General features: G+C 41.1%; 2 protein-coding genes across 4 annotated transcripts in view; one reads left to right on the forward strand and one right to left on the reverse strand.

Annotated features, from left to right (window-relative positions):
• The window catches only part of LOC116693755 (mixed lineage kinase domain-like protein), a 525,120-nt gene that overhangs the window by 266,459 nt on the left and 238,715 nt on the right, over nucleotides 1-19,946 (forward strand). The window lies entirely within an intron of this gene.
• On the reverse strand, nucleotides 4,455-18,692 carry mlycd (malonyl-CoA decarboxylase). Its single transcript, XM_032522976.1, has 5 exons — nucleotides 18,079-18,692; nucleotides 12,453-12,565; nucleotides 10,867-11,023; nucleotides 10,370-10,522; nucleotides 4,455-5,543 (listed from the first exon to the last, which is right to left on the reverse strand). The coding sequence occupies exons 1-5, from the start codon at nucleotides 18,619-18,621 to the stop codon at nucleotides 4,998-5,000; spliced, it is 1,512 nt and encodes a 503-aa protein (XP_032378867.1). The 5' UTR covers nucleotides 18,622-18,692; the 3' UTR covers nucleotides 4,455-4,997.

The following is a 19,946-nucleotide window of genomic DNA, read 5'->3' on the forward strand; positions in this document are numbered from 1 at the left end:
AATGGAAATGATTTCAATAAACAGAAGATTGACAGAATTTCTGCACAACGTTGATCAAAAACTGATTGCTAAATTACCAAAGCCATTGTTTTGTAAATTGAAATATTATGCAGTACATCTTTGTCTCTTCGAGACGTTTTTCTACTCAACAGGAGGAACTGCTTTTTGCTTTCATGTCATTTAAACTTTGCCGCAGGGTGAAATAGAGCAACGACAACAAGTACAAACAATGCGTGTCAGAACATCTGTTCTGCTGAGTCTCTCAACATCTGGTATGTTTCCCTACTGTCAAAAGTTTGGGATATTTGACTCAGTACTCAGTCTCTGATGCACAGTAGGAGGCGCTTTACAGTAGCAGCAAGAGGGACAGAAAGGAGTTTCCAAAAAAATGTCCAAGTGGTCTAGATATCAAGGGCAAAAGATGAAGACAGGGAAGGACAAATGGAAGGTGATTTGTGAGTGATCATTGCCTCGGGCCAGGGACTGTTTACCCAATCAATAAACTCGGCAACATAACGTGTGTGTGTGTGTGTGTGTGTGTGTGTGTGTGTGTGAGACAGGTGAAGAGTTCCCCCCCTTTCATTCTAACGATCTGGCAGCTGTACCAGGCCTGAAGTGGCTGTCACCCAAGGGTGATGGCACCTCTGCCTGTTTAGCTCTTTTTTTATTCAATAACCCAATCTGATACAAGACGTCAGGTCAACTAATACTGACTAATTGCAATGGATGAAGGGGGTTGGGGGGGGGGCATAAAATGCCATCACCAAACCAAATTAGTTTAATTACAGCCTATAACCAGATATAGCAGATCTGTCAATCTCCAACTTGCTCCGTGACTGGGACAGAGTGGGTGGGTGGGGTGAGCTGAAAGGAATAACAGGAAGGTATGGAGGAAGCGAGAGAGAGAGAGAGAGAGAGGTTACAGTCATTTAGTAAAGCAAGGGGACGAGGGTGTTTGGCCAGCCAACAAATCAGGGAAGCCTGTTTCCTAACTATGTGCTCAGGGTCTAACAATTTACTCTGAGTAAAACTCTGCTGCCCTCTGAAGGTAACATCATGCAAAATATGAGCATATTTACAAGGCATGTATCCCTGTGAGAGCGTGTGGTTATCCACACGTGGAACGTGCGTGTATGTGTGTGTCCCGATTGCCCGTGAAACCGTGAAACCCTTTGAAGACGGATCAAGGGATTGGATGGGCTGTGGGTGCAGGATCGGGTTACCAGGGGGTGGAGAATGGTGATGTGAGGTGAGAAGCATGAAGGGAGGGCCAGTGACAGAAACCAGGAAGAATGGATTAACACACTTGGATGAACTCTACCCTCACACACATATACACATATACAGGAAAGTCAATGGCCTGCAGGTAAAGCCAGCTGGCCTGAGAGGTTCTTTTCTTTCTCTCCCTCTCAGTTTTAACTGAAAATTCCACTTTCCCCACATCAGCTCATACCTGCATATACTGCTGTGAATAGACCTCACAATGACATTTAGAACATGTGTGCAAAAGTCCTCTTCATAAAAAATGGGGCAAGCGGGAAGCATTGATTTCCCTCAAATGTCAGGAGTTGTTACATGTTACAGTAAAATGCCAAACCTTATAAAATTCCAGAGGAACCCGCCCAACCTGAGCTGATGCCCCGAATAAACACATCAGAAAGTACATTGACTTTTTGAGGCATATAACACTTTCATTTTAACACCACACCAGATACACACTCTACGTTACGTTACACACTTTCACTAGCAATCACATTATAGTCATGCCCCTAAAGCACCCCCTGCTTTATTGCCAATTTTAAAATCAACAAGACCATAATTCAAAAAAGGAACAACATTCTGGGTTGCTGACAACTTAGCCCTCATGTTGTCCTCGGGTCAAATTAACCCGTTTTCCTATATCAATGTTCTTTTTAATTACCCAATTGTAATTTACCAAAATAACATGATTGATTCCACACAACGCTCTTTGGCAAATACAAATCTCTAATTTCATTAAATTTGGGGTGTCTTATTCAATTTTATAGCATTTGAACAAAATTGAAGTGATTTCAAAATCTTGAGTAAAAGTTGACATATCCCAGTCTGTGATTATCCATCAACATACATTCCATACATTTTATTCCAAATAATTCCTAATTTCTGCTTTTCTAACTCAAACATTGGGTTTAATTTCCTATAAATGAGGTTCATTGACCATAAATTCCAAAAATAATTGTAAAACTAAAGTTGATGAGTTAGTGTTACGTAGTGTTGAAAACGTCAAAGTGAAAAACATTGATAAAAAGCGTCAACAAAAGTGTTGATAATCAATTTCGACGGGAAGACAACACAAGGGTTAAAACTAGCGAGACCATAACCTCATTATCAAAACGTTAATAGGTAATTAATCAAGTGAGAATTGGGTCACTTTCTCAGACTTCTAAAGAAACAGACCTGCTTTTGCAACCGCATGTGTCGCCCCCTGCTGGTGTTCAGATAGAATGCAGCTTTAAGGCACTTCCACATTTGCAGCCCTTTGCCGAATCGGATGCTTTGTCCATTAATAGTAACAGTCTCTGGTTCTGTGCCAATATTTACTCTCTATACCGATAATATAATCAAGTGCTTCAATTAAATTAAATGCAAATAAAGAATTTTGTTTAAGAAAAAAGACACTACCAGTGTTTGGATGAATGTTTGGGGCCAGCCAAACAGCCAAATGTGACATTATGATTGTTTTGAACCATTTCCAATCAGAACTCATGACGGTATTTCATTTAACTGTTTTTTAAATTTTTTCGATAACAATGTAATATAAAATACCCCATATCAAGTTTATCAGTGATACAATCCAGAACTTACTCCAATCAATGCGCCCTTTAAACTCCAACAGGTTTTATATCTCAGACGTTATCAGAATGAATTAGATCACAAACGTGCTGCGGCCACCACTCCACCATCACTCTGACTTTTCTGGCCACCGTGATCTGTAAAAAATGGATTAGCTTCATTTGTAAGGCAATTTCCTCCAAATGAGAGACGAGAAATGAAATACACCACCTCCACGCACACATGCGCTCCCCATCTTACAAAAAACTAAAAGGATTTTCTGAATTACTGAATTACTTTTAGATGATGCATGAATTTCCACAGCAGACAGTTTCTAATCAATTGTAATCAGGTCTTCTGCTGCTATTTGGAAAGTATTGGCTCCGAGACGTGTCAGACATCGCAGCATGTACAATATTGAACTTGGCTGGGAATCCATTATCAACGTGCTTGGCTGGAAATGTGACAAAACTGCAATTTGGTTGGATACAAATGAAGACTGGTCTAAGTACACACTGCGCCAATGTGGTAATTGTCAGTGATCGGAATACTTGCAGTGACTTGTCTACAAAAAGCTCCAACATGCTGTAGCTATCCAATTTTACTGCCATTTGATCACAGATGTTTCATAGGATCCAACGTTGCCTTTTGCTACAATTACATATTCAGATTCCATTTATTTGACCAGCCATTTTCAAATTGGCTCCATTTCACACATGGAAACTGGACTCGTCCTCTTAAGTCTCCATGGAGGAGGTTTTTATCATTCCATTTAGCTGGAACCGATGTGTCCATAAATCAGATTTTAGAGCTGTAAATGCTCGCTGTGTGAGCAATTTGTCTTCTTAATCCTATGGGAAATACCTGCCTGACTACTATCAAAAAGTAATTACTTTCACTGTACGACTTAATACACTTTAAAAAAAGTTAATTATTAAAAGCCGCCTGACTTTTAACCTAAACTGCTCTGTGGTCACTACCATCGGTCGATCTTGGGCAACGGTGACTTTAAAACCAGCCGCCAGCAGGATCTGTGGAATATGTCACTGTTGTTTCCATGGCAACCCGTACCACAAGTGTGCATCGTCCACCATTGGGAGAAGGCGTGACAGTGTCTCTCTTTTTCGGTGTCCCCTCGCACACAGGGAGGTATGGGTGTCTTGTTGCCTCTGATATCTCCAGGAACACTCGGTCTGTCACGGGGCAGCCTTTAAACACCTGTCCTCTTTTATGCTTCTTTATTCTCCTCCTCCCTTCCTTCACAACTGAATACCATCAATCTAGCCATTCATTTAAACTTTATTTCTCACTCCATTAGTTTCTAGGACACAGAGCGGCACATGGAGAGAAGGGGGGAGGGGGGGGAGTAGTGAGTGTGAAAAAAAGAAGAAAGTTTGACTCCTTGGAGAGATAAAATGTAATTTCACAGTCAACTTGCTGTGATATATTATTTCACAACAATAGTGTGTGGGCTGATATGAGCCCTGCTTGGCACCTGTACAGAGCAGTTAGAACATCAGCAATGGCACTCTGGTGTGCGTGTGCCCGAGCCCAGCAGATCAGAATGAGCACAGTCTAGTAGCTGTGATACAGTTATGTAAAAAAAAACAGTTATTTCAAATGAAATAATATTTCCAGTCAGAGATTTTATGCCTTTGTGTATTGAGCTTCAGTGGGGAAAAAGCAGTGTAAGAGCAGTTATATGTAATCCCTAACCCAAGGAAAAAAAAAAGACACAATCAGATACCCTCCCATTCATCAAGATGGTTGCAGTGAGACAGTTCAGCCAAATGAAAGAATCTAAACATCATTTATTCCAGTAGCTGCATTCTCTCATTGCTCGTGCTTCACCATTACACACACACTGTTATCCAGGAACATGCTACAGAATTGATAGATGCCTTGTGCTTCATTAGCTGCAGTCTCTCAGCCAAGCACTGACACAATATCAAACAGCTTCAACCCGAAGCCCAATGAGGCGAGAAGCCTAACCTATGCACACTACACACAGAAGATGGGATGATACACCCACATGTTCTAATTTCAATTCAGTTTCAATTTAGTGGTGCTTCTGAAGCATTTTTAAAGAAACATGTCAAACATTAGACTCAAATCAAACACAGTAAGTTTCTTATTAAGTGCCATGTAACAGATCAGTGGTATTTATGTATTTCCTTGACTTTTTCTCACAGTTTGCTGTTCTTCTGAAATTGGGACACCAGCCCCAGCACCTGCTCTGATGCAATGATGACCTTATTCTGCAGGTAAAGAGCACTGTTTTTAGACGTCTCTGTCAGGAAATAACGATAATTCACCATGACGCCGCAGGAGTTGGCCACGCCTCTAGGGCTGGTGTCGGCGTGCCAGTTGAGCCGCCACATGGTGGCACCGTTTTGCAGGTGGAAGTTGGCCACCGGATTGAGAGCATAGCCTCGCCTCTTCTCGCCGTAGAGGTACCAGGCACAGAGACGCATCAGGACGGGCTCCAGGGCACGGGTCAGGCTCTCGGAGCGCATCCACTCGCTGGTGGCGATCAGCTTGCGGAGGGCCTCAATGGACGGGGGCCCCGGGGCTGAGTCGGTGGCCTGTTCCACCTCCTTCCACTCCTGCTCAGAGAGGAGGTCAGAGCCCCGGCCCTCCTTCCTGTACTGGCTGAGCAGCCCTTGGAGCCAGGAGGAAAAGCCTGGGATCGGAGACAGGCTGGAGAACTGGTTCATGTGAGGGAACTCGCTCTGGAAGACAGAGAGAGAGAGACAGAGAGAGTGAACCCTTAAATTAAATTCATTTTATTTATATAGCGCCAAATCACAACAACAGTTCTCTCACCGCGCTTTTCATAAAAGAGCAGGTCTAGACCGTACTCCGTGATGCTATTTACAGAAACCCAACAAAGTAAACCTGGAGTTTAGAATGCCAATACAAAGAAAGCTGAAGATGAGGAACATCCGGCGGATCTTGTATTCTACTTGTATTTCTTCACAGTCCTGGGTGCCGCTAAGCCCCAATTGCGGAAATAGCAAAAGGGGGGGGAACAGGGGAACTCAAGCTTTATCCCAGCAATGTAAATCGGTTGAGCCAGACGTCTAATGCAATGTATTGACACTGACATAAGATTTGCTTGTGTCACAGGTGCAGCATTAGTGTGTATGGCACAATGCACTTCCTTGGATGCTACAGGGTTTTTATAACAAGCCTGAAAATTGTGTCTGAAGCAGCTGAAGGTGAGTGTTAGGTGAGAAAGTTATCAGTCCAATAATTCTGTACCAGTCCCTCAGCAGTTATTTTTATTTATTTTATTAATTTATTTGACAGGGACAGTGCACATTAATTAACATTACTGTAAATGCACCAGAATTAGCCAAAAGGCTATTTTTCATCCGTTGTCCCTGGACAAGTTACAATAGTGAAGTGAAATTTTCAAATAAATACATCATATTTTAAAATCTAAGTTAGTTAGCAAGTTCGGAAAATGAACTTTTCTATCTGGGAATGTTTCAAAACATAAATAACATACAAAACATATTTTTTGGCGGGTTTACTATTATATTAAATGAAGAAAGGTTTAGAAGCTATGTTATTTTATTGTGTTAAATATGGAACAGGTCTCTAAAGACCTAAGTTATGCAGAAATGTTGAATGGAAAACATTGAATGCATTTAAGTGTTAAGAAAAAGTTTTAATAATCCCCTATTTAGAAACACAAAAAGTTGCAGAATTGTTTAGATGCATGCACTTCAACGCAGACTTGCCTCAACCTGCCTTAAACAGCTTTTAGAAAACAAAACAAAAAAGAACCAGGAAAGGGATGGGGATGATAAAACAAGGTAACGGTGTAAAGAAAACAGATGAGAGGAAGCAGAGATTTGATCCCCAGCAGAATGCAGGGGCACCAGCTTCGCAACAACGGAAATAGGGGAGATGAATGCTCCACCTCAATATCAAACACAAAACAACATTTTCTTGTTTGTGCTCGGGCTGCTGCTCAGTCCTTCAGTTCCTCAGACAGGGACGGCATTCCAAATCAACTCCATTGCTTCACAATCCTGCCCCACTGATGGAGATGGATGATCCCCTCTCGAATCCCCACTCTTATTCTATCCTCCTCCTCAGTCCCTTGCACTCTCACCTTTAATACCTTTCACTCGCCTCTCCCCCATGTCTGTCTCGAGCACGCACGCACGCACATCTCATGAGTTCCGGCCAGAATCCTCCCCCTATTCGTGCTCTGGCGTCTGGGTTGATAAGTGACAAAGAGATGTGGGAGACCGAGTGAAAGTGGCTGTTGACAACCTCCGGAAGGACACGCTACTCTGAAAAACGGTTTTCCTTTTTTTCATCCTTGATTTCGCGGGCTCTTCACTTTAACATCCAGCCTTCACACTTTCCACATCCCGCTGGCTCTGCCCTTCTGTTTCATCTCACTCCACTGTATCATAATTTCTAAAGAGCAATTTTTGAAGGGGACACAAACTATTACAGCCACAATTATACTTGTAGAGGATATGTGTAGAGAAAAGACTTAATACTATCATTAGTGTAGCATGGAGACTGTACCATTATCCTTCTTTTCAGTGTTTCTCTTGATTCAATAAAAAAAGCTGACTAAACTGACTAAAGTATTCTTCCTTAAAACCATTCATTTATTTTTAAGTTTACAAATCAATCCACAAAAATACCTTAAAACATAATGACTCATTTTGAAAAAGTTACCCCTTATAAAAGAAATACGATGCTTTTGTGCACTTGTTAAATTAGCTGCTCATACTGTAAATTAGTGAGCCACTGGTAATGCTCATCTGCTCCCCCTGACAGCCACACACCTCCAAACATAGGAACTAAGGTCAACACACTTACGTGAGACTCTACACCTGACCGTCCCTGGTCTCCCTGTTGCTCAGGTCTTTGTCTCTTTTTCCTGTGACATAGTGACGTTAGTATTTCCATAAGAACCCATTCTTATAAAGATGTTACCAAATTGTCTTGATATGAGGATTTATTGTACTTACTTGGTGTTTTGGTGTACTAAAAAAGAATCTTATGTCTGTTTTTACAATACACAGCATGGTTTTAATGATATTTCTAAAGGGGGACACCCCCCCGAACCCCCTGGGATTGACGCCTATGGGGGGCTCCCATGTTGATGGTTGACAAAGAAAAGAGAGTGGTGGAAATAAGGATACAGGTGGTAGACAAGATGAAAAGGGAACAGGGAGGTAAGGATACAAAAAAAAAGTTGGAGCAGTGCCAGACCTGTGCTCCAGGGGCCAATCTACAAAGACAAGCAAGACCTCCTCCCTCACTGTGACTGTGACCTTTTCTTTTCCACTTTATCATTTATCCATCATCATAGCGCTCCCTCTCTGGCTGGGCTGCTCCTCTCTTCACCTTTACGTAAGGTAAAGCCCTGTCACAAAGCCAGGGCTTCTGCAGAATACAAGTCTGTGGTGTTTTAGTAAGCCTGAGGTTAGAGCGTTGCACTTACACTGTCGGAGTCAGAGGTTTGATTTCCACCTGGGTCATTAAAACTAATTGCGTTCATTGGATGCTTTGGATAAAAGCATCCAGAAAAAAGTATGAAAGTCACATTACAACAGGAATCTGAATCTTTGGAATCTGTTTTACAGAGTAAAAAAATCTTATGCAATGTAAAATTATTCTCTGGTTTGGTAATCTGCTCTAGAAGCCATATTTTACTGCCTTCTTTCAGACATTTAGGTAGGGTCTCTTTTACAAAGTAAATATTTATTTGAGGGTAGAAAATGCTTCTTATAAAGAATTGGCTTATTCTCCTTTATAATGGAAAATGAATTTGTATACATTGAACAAATATTAATTGCATCTATCAGATTGCATCGAATTGCACCAAATCTATTTCATGTTTAAATCACTGAATCTCAGAGATTTACTCTACTGGAATTTATGCAACTGGGTGAGGTTGAGATACCATGTAATCAAATATTTCAATGTGTTAAATTGTAGATTTTTATTGATTACAAAATTGGTTCCTCCAAGTCGCGAGAAACTCTGGTTATTGGTCAAATTTGTGGTAAAGTTGTGATTGATGATTCACGGGGATTGGTTGAATTTGTGTGAATTGTTGTGAGTGCGACATCGCGAAATCCTGGACAGACTGCAAATTAACTATTTATAATAGACAAACATACAGACGCAGCAAAACAAATATTATTTAGTTCTTTTAAACATGGGCCGTAATAATCAAAATAAGGTTTATTTTCCTTTAAAAAGCTGAGAGCATTTTGTTTGCAGAAACTGCCTTTCTGTCTAACTCTAGATCCTTTTTCCCCATCGCCACTGTGTATTAGTCACTGTTCTGCCTTTTTAGTGTAGTGTAGAGACGCTAAAAAGTTGTAATCTTTTTATAGATTTGTTATTTTTGAATTAGAAAGACAACAAAGATGGAGAAGACGCTGACTTGCAAAGCTAGTGAACCTCTTGATGAAGACAACATTCTTCATCTCAAATGTTTTTACAACACTGTGCAATATGACCTACTTTCCAACCACTGTCAAAAGCAGCCCTAATGCTAAGGCAGAAAACATAACACAATATCTGCTGAGCTCGCTGAACCATATGTTGCCATTAATGAAAATGTGAATAAGTGAAAAGCTTGCACTGATCAAAACAGCCCCGTTGCATCAATAACTGAAGTGGAAGCAGCTCAAAGCTCTAAAACCTGTTGGGGAGAGTGGCTTTTGATGTTCCATTCAATGTTCCAATCGTTTAACAAGTGCTAGCTGGAGTGGCCCGACATGAAGGGCTCTTCTACGCTTATTGAAAGGGATGCATGAGATTTCATTACAGCCTTTCTAGTGACTACAGCTGTGTTTATGTGTATATGCATTCATGTGTGTATAGGCAAGTGCTAGAACAAGTGGGAGATTTATGATTTAGCACTGAGACTAAAGTAAAAAAAACTTTTGAAAAGCAATCAAACAAAAATCTTTGCCTGCCACGGCTACTTTTCTCGCTGGAATAACACTGTGCCAGCTTGGCCACAACTGAAGGCTACCGTAAAGCCTTTTAATTGAATTCAGCGTGTGAGTCATTCAGAGTGAAACATCCTAGGGAGGGGGCTCTGCAGGAGTTAACGGCTGTATCTGTGTACGTGTGTTGTGCACAGTCAATGAAAAGGTGTTATGTACGTATGTGTAGCTATAATGGGACAGGCTGGTTTGAAAGCTTCACTGATTGGGTGTTTCAAAGTTATTGTATATAGACATGTGTTTACCTAACCTTGCCTCTTGTGACCTTATGCTTTACCCAAGCCAAGTCTTGATAGGAATTCACATAAAATGGATTCAAGTAATCCCTCTGTTACAGTATTTAATAGTAAACATTTAAAATGGATTTGGCTCTAATTTCACAGTGTTTTAAATTAGATGTTATATATGTGTGTGTGTATATATAGACACACATAATATACATTATAATAGCAATGGAAAAATGCACTTCATGCAGAGGCCACTGTTTGAAGCGATGTACAGAGTAAGAATGAATTTGAAAACTGAACTACATCTTGCATTCCAGCCACACTAACCTGTAGTTCTCTGACCACCTTCTTGATGAGGTAGTTGCCCAGCTCCACCCCTTGAAGGCCAGCCTGGGTGGAGGAGATGGAGTAGAAGACGGCTGCATTTATCTTATTCACATCCTCCTCGGAGTCAAGAGTGGCAAACTCACGGACAATACTCTATGGGAAGAAAAATATTTTAGTCGAGTAACACAGCCACATTGTGCATCACTCACCCAGATACCAGCCCATTCCCAGCGTTCTTGGCTAGATAGATCTAGTCTCTTATATCTATGTCAGAGCCGCTGGAGCAAAACTGTGAAATATTCTCAAATTGCAGTGTTCAGTTAAACTACCTTTTTCTCACTGTACACACCAAGGGAAGGAAGTCTGTTGAGGCTGCTCCCAGAGGGATATGCAGTTTAAAAGGTCACTGTATTGTTTTTGATTTTTTCCACACAGCAATACTCCAACGTGGTGAAGTGGACAAACCATTTCAGCAGCATGCACATCTTGCTTCTAACCTGAATGTTATCAGAAATGTCTTCTGTGAGGGCCACGTGTAGTACAACCAGGGGTTCTCCTGGCATGGCGGCATGGGTGAAGGCATAACAACGGCGGTATGGCCCCACTCTGCGCTTCAGGTCAGTCCAGTTCCTAACAGGGTGCACTGCCTCATACCTGGCAAAGGGCTGATAGTTAGTATTTCAGTTTTCAATTAACCACTTGTTCAGCCCCGCCCTGCTTAATAACCAGCATTCACACTTTCCATTTTTGTATAAATTGTGTGGTTTATAGCGATAAAAGCAGATTTACCACTAAAAGGTTTTAGCAATTATTGAAACACACAGTCTTTGATTTCAGATAGAGATGGACAAAAACTGGGTTTTCAGCTCATTGTCTCTTCGGAAACAACTGTTGTTGGCCGATTTTAAAAGCTGTAGCTAGCTAGGTAATTCAGCTAACTTCTGCTCTGAGAGTGGGTTTAAACGCCGCCTTTGATTTTTTTTCTAATGTTTCCAACCGACTTGTTTTAAAACAAGAACCTTACAAAATGTGTTTTAATTATGCCTTTGATGGCTACATAGGCCTAGTCTGGCCTCACCAGACCAAGCATTAACATTAGTTTGGGGAGACTGCTCTGTATTTTTTACTGCACAAGAGGCGTGATCAACGGGCATAGTTCAAATGACTCTGTTCGCAATTGGATATTCCTTCAACCAATCAGACCACCCATCCGGTTGACGTACTCTGCCGACAGCGGCACCGACGGGTTGCTGTGCTTTGGTGGCCGCCATGTTGAACGTAAACAAAAAGCTGCTTGCCGTCGCTTCTCTATCGTCATCATGTTAAATCCGCCGATAGAGCGCCAGGTGGATAAGCCAGTTTGCGATTGGTCTACACAGATTTTTAACAAAAGCATGATAGAAAAATTACAGGTTTCCAGCCTGAGCTACAGGGCGAAATCAAATCGCCGGCACATCGGGCTGGGTTTATCCGGTCTAACATAGGTCAACATGATGGCTAAAAGATTGTGGCTAAAGCCCAATGCTAACGGCCAGTGCCCTCACTAGCTGAAGATTCAGGTCTTGTCTTGCAGTGTAGAGCTAGTTAGCTCTAGTATGGTGATAGTCGAATGTTTATTTCTATAAAACCTTGTTTGGATGCTTTGCGTACATTGTGGAGAAGTTAGATGGAACAGTTTGGTTCATTTTTAGGTTTACAAGAAAAGATGCAGCAGCTAATGAAATGCTCCTTGGCCTTGGAAGTAACAATGTGGTAAGGTTAACGTTACTGCTGTGTAAGCTAGCTGGACTTGCTAACATTTGTAGTTTAGGGTTAACAGTTAAACACAATGTTTAACCCATTCTTTACACTTCTGCTCTTTAGGTTTTGGAACAACTAAATTAAATTACCACTTTCATGCATGTGGAGAAGTGCCATGTCATGGCCGCTAAGCTATGATTGGATAAAAACTATTCAGGGGAGGGGTTTAGCAAACGTTCGATTGCCTTTATTGTACTGTATATTTTGTATATAAGAAAAGAGAGTGACGAAATAACAGAGCGAGAAAGATAAAAGAGAAGCAGAGTATGAGGGAGGCCCTTACTGGCTGATTCTCTGCAGGATCTCGCAGGGGGACTGCCAGGTGATTCTCTCCAGTCGGAGCAGGCCTACAGAGAACCACTCAGACAGCAAGCTCTTCAGCGTGCCGTTTAGGTCCTGGGAGAGACAAAAAAAGTTGAGAGTTTAGAATTATCATCCAAAATTGAAAATTCACCACATTCTTCTATTTGTTGAGGACAGCTCAGCTGCAGGTCTGTTGAGAAAAATGAGAGCAGGATAAAACTCTGGTACTGTACCTAGTCACATCCTATGAACGTGATGATTAAGAAGTAATCCGAGCATCGTCCTTGGACTGTTGCTATAGAGGTTTTTTTGTGACTTTTTATCAACACCATAAAAGTATTCTCTAATAACTCAAGCTTTTATTTGACTATTAAAAGAAGTGCTTAAATACTCTTTTATTGATAGAACTCACACACTCTAACTTATTGATTGACAGCGACGTTGCTTGAGTTTATCTGTCAGCTATAAAACAATTCCATACACACTGTGCGGGGTGGATGGTCCCCTGGGTGTCTGTATGCTGTTTGAATGCTTTCACATTATGAGTAGTGATTTGTTTGAGCTTGCACAGGTATACAGGAGGCACTTCAATAAACAACTTGCCATTTTAAAACAGGCCTGTCCCCCTCCAAAAGGTCAGACTTCATTTAAAGCAAATCTCTAGCAAACACACAAACAAAGCGCACACGGTGCACATAAATACAGCTCGTATTGGCTATATTGGCTGTTCCATAGGGTGACTTGACTTCAGGTGTACTTTAATGCCAGCTTGTCAGTCATAATAAAAGCGAATACAAACAAGCTCAACTATAGTTATGGTGTGAAAGCTACCGGCTGAAATTCTCTGTGAGCAACTATCATAACCAAAGCTAAAAAAAAGTTGTAATTCTTCCCCAAATACAGTATATGCATCTGGCCCTGCATTATTCAGCTATTGCTTGATAGGTGTTACGCTGGAAAATTCTGTTGAGTGAGGAGCAAATCAAAGCAACCTTCAGGAAAAAAAAGGTTTAACAAAACTTCCATCACTATTTATGTGATGGTGTATGTTTACATATATATATTTTTTTAAATATATTTTTGGTGTATTTGTACTATTACTGCTATCCTCACAAGGTGCCTGAGGTGAAATAATCTATGATGGGTGATAATCCCAGCCAGGCATTTCTGTGGGAAACGCGGCACATAAACAACCCACCAGAGTGCAGCCCCTGCCTTAGGTAGCCAATTCTCACTGACACAAAAGGAAGGCCAAACTGAGATGTACATTTTGTTGACCTAGCAGAAGATGAAGTCTTTTGAAATGGAAGGGTCTAGCATTCAAAGCCTGAGGTTAGGAGAGACAGAGGAAAGGGAAAAGAAGAAAAGCCTGCACTCCATTCGAAAGAAAATAAAGCAATACATGTTGACACTGGAGCTGTGTCAATGCAGTGAGACTCAGAAGCCGATACAGCCTCTGTTACCTTGAGCTGCAGTTATATTGTGATTACATAGAGCGATGGAGAATGCAGTGCCTGGAAGGTACCGCCTGTCTGTCCAAGGCCAAACAACCACAGGCAACCAAAGTGTTTTTACAGGTCAAACTCAGAGCGTGCCAATACTTTTACTCCAGTAGGCTGCATGCCACTTGTCAGCCTGGCAGTCTGTCTGTGGGGTGAAAAATAGCATCACTGATACTCTGTGAGATCCCAAGGAGCCAACTAAAACGATGTCTCGGACTTGTCTTTACATCTTTCATCCACTCAGTTTGCAGACAGGTGAGCAAGAATGAAAAGCCTGGAGGTAGAAGGAGTGATGAGGAACATCAAAAATCAATTACCCGGCCAAGACAGACTAATCTAGCATACAAGTCAAGGAGACGCCTTTGCAAGAACCACAGCATTCACAGCCTTGTTAAATCCAAACTTTCATTACATTAGTCATTTTAGAAATTGTATGCTTGCCCCCCCCCCCCCCTCTAGGTTTCTGTGCTACTTTGATTATCAGCATCATTTTCTGATTGCAGATTTTTTTTTTTCTCCCCTGGTATGCAAGTACTATTAATACATGTACTAAAAGCTTCATATTTACCATGACCTTTTCTCATTTTTAGCACAATCAATTGTGGTAATAACAAGAAAAGTTTGCTATTCACCCCCAAGACCAAGGTGTTAAGGACTCAGTACGAGTGCTCTGTAGGTAGCTTAGACCTTTTCAAGGTACAAAATGTCTCAGTGGGCCTTGGTTATAGAGATTAAATGTTTCTGAAGTTCTGAAGCACCTCTCAGCAGGGCTAAAATAGGTATTGAGCAGGAGAGAAGAGGTAAGAGGTCCTCTGGCGAACAGGTTCTTTGAAAATCATATTAAGTGCTATTTCAAAGCAATGACTTCTAATAGCCCTGGTTGATCTCAAGCAGGGCAGTTTTATTTTTGACCATTGGCGTACAGCGTTTGACGCACATCAGTTTTATAATTTTGATTTTTGTATCTGAATTATTGGTTGACAAGCTTGTCCCAGGCCGCCCACAGCACACTGAAAGCACTAAAATCACAATGCAAACAAGCCATAAAAACTTTAGATAAACTAAGCTCTTCCATCACTGCTTAATTTATAGGTGCTCTAAGCGATGCCATGCGTTTTTTAGGCTACGACTTTTTTTTGTCACATCCAGCAAACATCTCCTCACTATCCACAATTTGCCTGTCCCCAGAACACACTGTAAAAAAAAAACGCGGTCCCTGTAGACAGCCCATGGTCTAAAAAACGGCAACAAAAACTGAATGCCCCAACCTGCACCACCAAACATAACAGTGTTCCAGCCAATAGCCGACAAAATGGAGTTGGTTGAGCCATCACCGCAGCAGCGTTAGGGGACAGGCAGCTAGCGGATAGTGAGATGTTTGCTGTATGTGATTAAAAAATGTTGTAGCCCAAAAATCACGTGACATGGCTTAGAGCACCTTTTAAAAAAAATAAAATAATATAAAAAAAATAAAAAAAAAGACCTAAGAAAATATGTAAACGTATACTTGGTATATAAAGTCACACACTACTGCCCACCGCACCTACCACTAGTCCATCTCAGCCAAACATTGTTGCGCTTCAGCATCACAGAGGACTGTATGCAATAAGATCTTTTACGTCAAGTGTCAAGAAGTGGATAATCCCAAAATCAACGTTACATAAATACATTTTATAAATAAACAAAGACAAACTGTGACTATTTTATGACATCCATCATACTAGGTCCCGCACTGTGCTTAAGTTACATTCTTGGCAGAGAGATAAATAAAAATCAGAGTTTCATTTCATCGTGTATTGAAAATGCTAGTCAGCCTGGTTCATCAGTGGGTCAAGAGAGTGGAATTCAATCCCAAACCACATCAGACAGTTACATATACATATACATATTTAACTAAACAGCTAAAACAATGGACGTCGATACATACAGTATACATGTCAGCACTAAAAGTATTGATTATGCATGCATTCTGTCAACATTTATACATTTTACTTATTGTTTCCTCCTAGTTAACTACTGCTTGTAAAGTCCTTAACAGCTGTCCCCTTCCGGGCATGAACTGAATTGAATCTCAACACAACTAATCCAAAAATCAGCAGTTTGCATTTCATCCCGTGTGATTGAGAAAAAAATGGACATGACGTGCCAACTATGACAGAAGAAGTATTTGGTTTAGATTAGGCCACTAAATCCCAAATAGTATTGTCTCCAATGCAAACCCATTGTATCTTTCTAGATGGTGGGTTTTTGTACTTTCTTTATGTCTACATCTACTAAACACACCATAGGGGCTCCTGCATGTACTGCAGCTACAGTACAAAGAGCTCGTGGCTTGTGACACACAAATAGCAATTCTCCAGCCTGCAAGCCACCAGTCGATTTAGAAATACAGCTTCATGCAGCATAAACTCATTATGACTCCCACTTAGAGATACAGCCAACATAAAGAACACAAGTCAGACTAATGGTTAAAACACACCCAAACCTATACCCACACTCACACCCTCACACACAGTTTTTATCTTGTGGACAACTAAGTACTGCATGCAGAAAAAAGTAGTTGGACATTCAGCCTTTGGTGCACTTTAATTACAAGCTGCACTCCTAATACATATCAGTAAAAGAGCGTGTCAATTACCACTGAGTGAGAGAGCAATGTATTATCATCAACATCTATTGTAAATTCCATACTTTGTAAAACTAACATCCTAAACTAAGTACATGGGACAAACGTGAAGGCAAGCTTGCTATCTAAAAAAGAATTTTACTCTGTTATTATTGTACTCCAGTGTATCTGTCCGAGATTTTAACTGTTTGTGAAAACAACAGGTCATTGCGGTCATCCCATCAACTGGTGGTAGAAGTCCCAAGGTCGAGGTACAAACACTGGGGTGATTGCGCTTTTGCAGTTGCAGCATCAAGACTTTGGAACATGTTACCTCCTGACACTCGCACTATAACAGACGTAGGTCGTTTTAAATCTAACCTTAAAACGTATTTATTTAGAATGGCTTTTAATACATAGTAGCGTTGTGACATTTTCCATTTATTTCCATTCTTTTTCTTATTTACTGTATGTTTTAGTTCCTTCTGTTTTACCAATTGTTAAGTTATGTTTTATTGTTGTAACTTTATGTAAAGCACTTTGGAAACCTGCCATTTGCTGTAAAGTGCTATGTAAATACATGATGATTGATTGAATGATTGATTGACATACATAGACTCCAGAGCTGAACTGAATTAAAAATGTAATTACATTTCACTGAGTATAAATTACTAAACATTGAGACTAGAAAGGGTAGCTTTTCTAAAAATAAGTTGCCAAAAAATGTGCAAAGAGCATGGGGACCAGGTCTGTGTGATGAAACATTTTAGATTTTTTCCCCCACTGCCTCTCCTTTCAATTTGTTTTTCACTTTGTCTTTAAAAAAAATCATTCAACATATTCATTACATGCCTGATTTATCAGCTCTTCCACCTTGTTACTGCAGCAAAGTAGCTCTTGCTCCTTAATGCGTTAAAATTAAATAATATTATAGGGTCTATGTACACACAGGGGTGTCTGTGGAACAGTGGCAGCTTTAAACACTCTATTGTGATCTGTCCAGCCAAGATGAGCAGAAAATATGAAAGAAGCCTTGAAACTGAGCTAAAAAGTGCCTTGCACAAAACAAAAACAGCGTGGTGTTATATATTCGCAAAACACCCTAAACTACCAGGAAATTAAAAATAAATAAACGTAGTTTCTCTAGTTTGGCTGGTAAGGAAGGGAAACTGGGGAAAGGGTCGTTGCACTTAAGCTGTGAGGAAATGTGAGCCATGTGAATGAAACTAGGAGTGCAGTGTGTGTGTGTGTGTGTGTATGTGTGTGTGTGTGTGTGTGTGTGTGTGTGTGTGTGCCTCAGTGTGGGGGTGAGTTGTGTAAGCACTGCAGTTACACTTTGCCTTTTGCTAATGGTGTTAAAATATACCACATACTCTGTACAGTCTATAACAAAAATCTATCAGGTTCAGCTGCTCAAGCAAAGGTACCGAACGCCTGCACGCGAACGGCATTGCTTGACTCATGCGAGCACCCGTAGAAAATGTAAACAAATCATTTACCCTGATGTGCGGGCTCTCGCTAGCTTTGGATGAGATTATTTCAAGAACATCGGCTCGGAGATCCACCAGAAACTTCACTCCCCCCTCGACCCTGCTTATATGATTAAGCAAATGTTTATAACGTGGAGTCAAGCCGTACCGCAGCCTGTCTTCAACTTGTAAAATGGTTCCGACATCTCGTAGCTGGGTGTCCAACAGCCTCAAGGCGAGCTCTGAAACGCTTTTGTGGTCTACTCCGAAGTCTTGCGACAGCTTCACCAGGAAGCCGAGTTTGTCTTCCTTCTCCAGACTGCCGTAGAAGTGCATGAAGTCCATGCTGTTCGATTCGGGAGGAGGGGGGGACTTGTCTCTCGTCTCGTATGTGGGTAAAGGTGCAACGACTTTCGCCAGTATCTCCTCCATGCCCGTGACACCACGAATTGGGGTCGAGTACCAGCGCCAACCGCTGACGTCCGGGGCCTCCAGAGCCGCTTTGAGTACAGTCCACTGCCGCCAGCACCTCACACTGCTTCGAAAAGCCCGAATTGCAGGGTGGGAGATCATCTCCGGTAGGGAGCTCAGCTGTCTGTTTGGGGCCCCGCGACCAGTAAACACACAGGAAGGAACCGTTTCCGGGTGTCTTAAAGAGACAGTACAGCTGGCATGGCAACAAGTCAGAAGGAGACAGCACTGTGGAGACGGGTCTGTCGTTGGGTCGGGAGACTGGGAGACTGGGAGACTGGGAGACTGGGAGACTGACAGGCCATAAAAGTGCCTAGAAAGTGATTTGCGTTCCACAACATACTACTTTTAGAACACGTTTTTTTGCATAGACATCATCATTTTTGTTAAAAAGTTAAGAAATGTCAGTAGGCATACAGTAGCCTAGCCTAGGCTAGACATCAATCCATTTTATTTCTAAGGTTTATCCCGTAGACAGTGTTGACTGCGGCTTGGACACATACCACGCATGATTGCTTCTGTCTACAGCCCTTTTCCACGATGTCAAAGCCTTCTCCTCGATTTGAGTCATTATTAATTATATATATTATATTCATTATTATTTAATAACATACAGTCTCTGATTTGAATCCATTATCCAATGTAAAAAAAAACACATCTGTCCTTTGTCTGTGATCATGTTTGATTAAGAAGAACATATACATACTTGGGAAGTATTATTAACAGGCCACTCAATCGTGTCATCAACTGATTTTTTTACGATAGCAGTATGATAATATATACAGTATATATATATTTGTTTCTTTATTTTTGACAGGACAGATGAAGGCACAATAGGGAAGAGAGAGGGGGAAATGACATGCAGCCAAGGGCCGCAGGTCGGAGTCAAACACCTAGAACTGGGGTCATCAACTACATTTTTCGAAAGGCTTTTTTCTAAACAGACACTCCGGGGGCCAAAATTTCAAACCCTGATGTCATGAATTCCAAATCATCATCTGATATTCAGCTTCTACACAACTGGTTGGAAAAGAACCACTCAACCATCAATGTAAACTGAATGTACTGTATATAGTTTTATTTACCCAGAAAAACGCTCTCTTTTACTGATTCTATTACTTTTGCAAACCAAGATCTTGTTGTCACAAAGACTTACAAATATCCTGGTGTGCTACTTGATTCATACCTTCCATACCGGGAACACGTTTTTAACTTAACAAAAAAAGTTGAATCAGAAACTTTATGTGTAGGCTATAACCAGATCAGATCATATCTTTCTTTTTCTGTTTCTGAAACCTATGCAATTGTGTTTTCAACTGTCCCACTGTCCTCCTATCTGGTCTCTTACAACTAAGGAAATTACTGAACCAACAGCACGAGTAAACAATGGAGCTCTCACAGTAACCTTCCAAAGTGGTCTCACCATT

Source organism: Etheostoma spectabile, chromosome 8 (genome assembly GCF_008692095.1).
Source record: "Etheostoma spectabile isolate EspeVRDwgs_2016 chromosome 8, UIUC_Espe_1.0, whole genome shotgun sequence".
In the NCBI taxonomy this organism is placed as follows: Eukaryota; Metazoa; Chordata; class Actinopteri; order Perciformes; family Percidae; genus Etheostoma; species Etheostoma spectabile.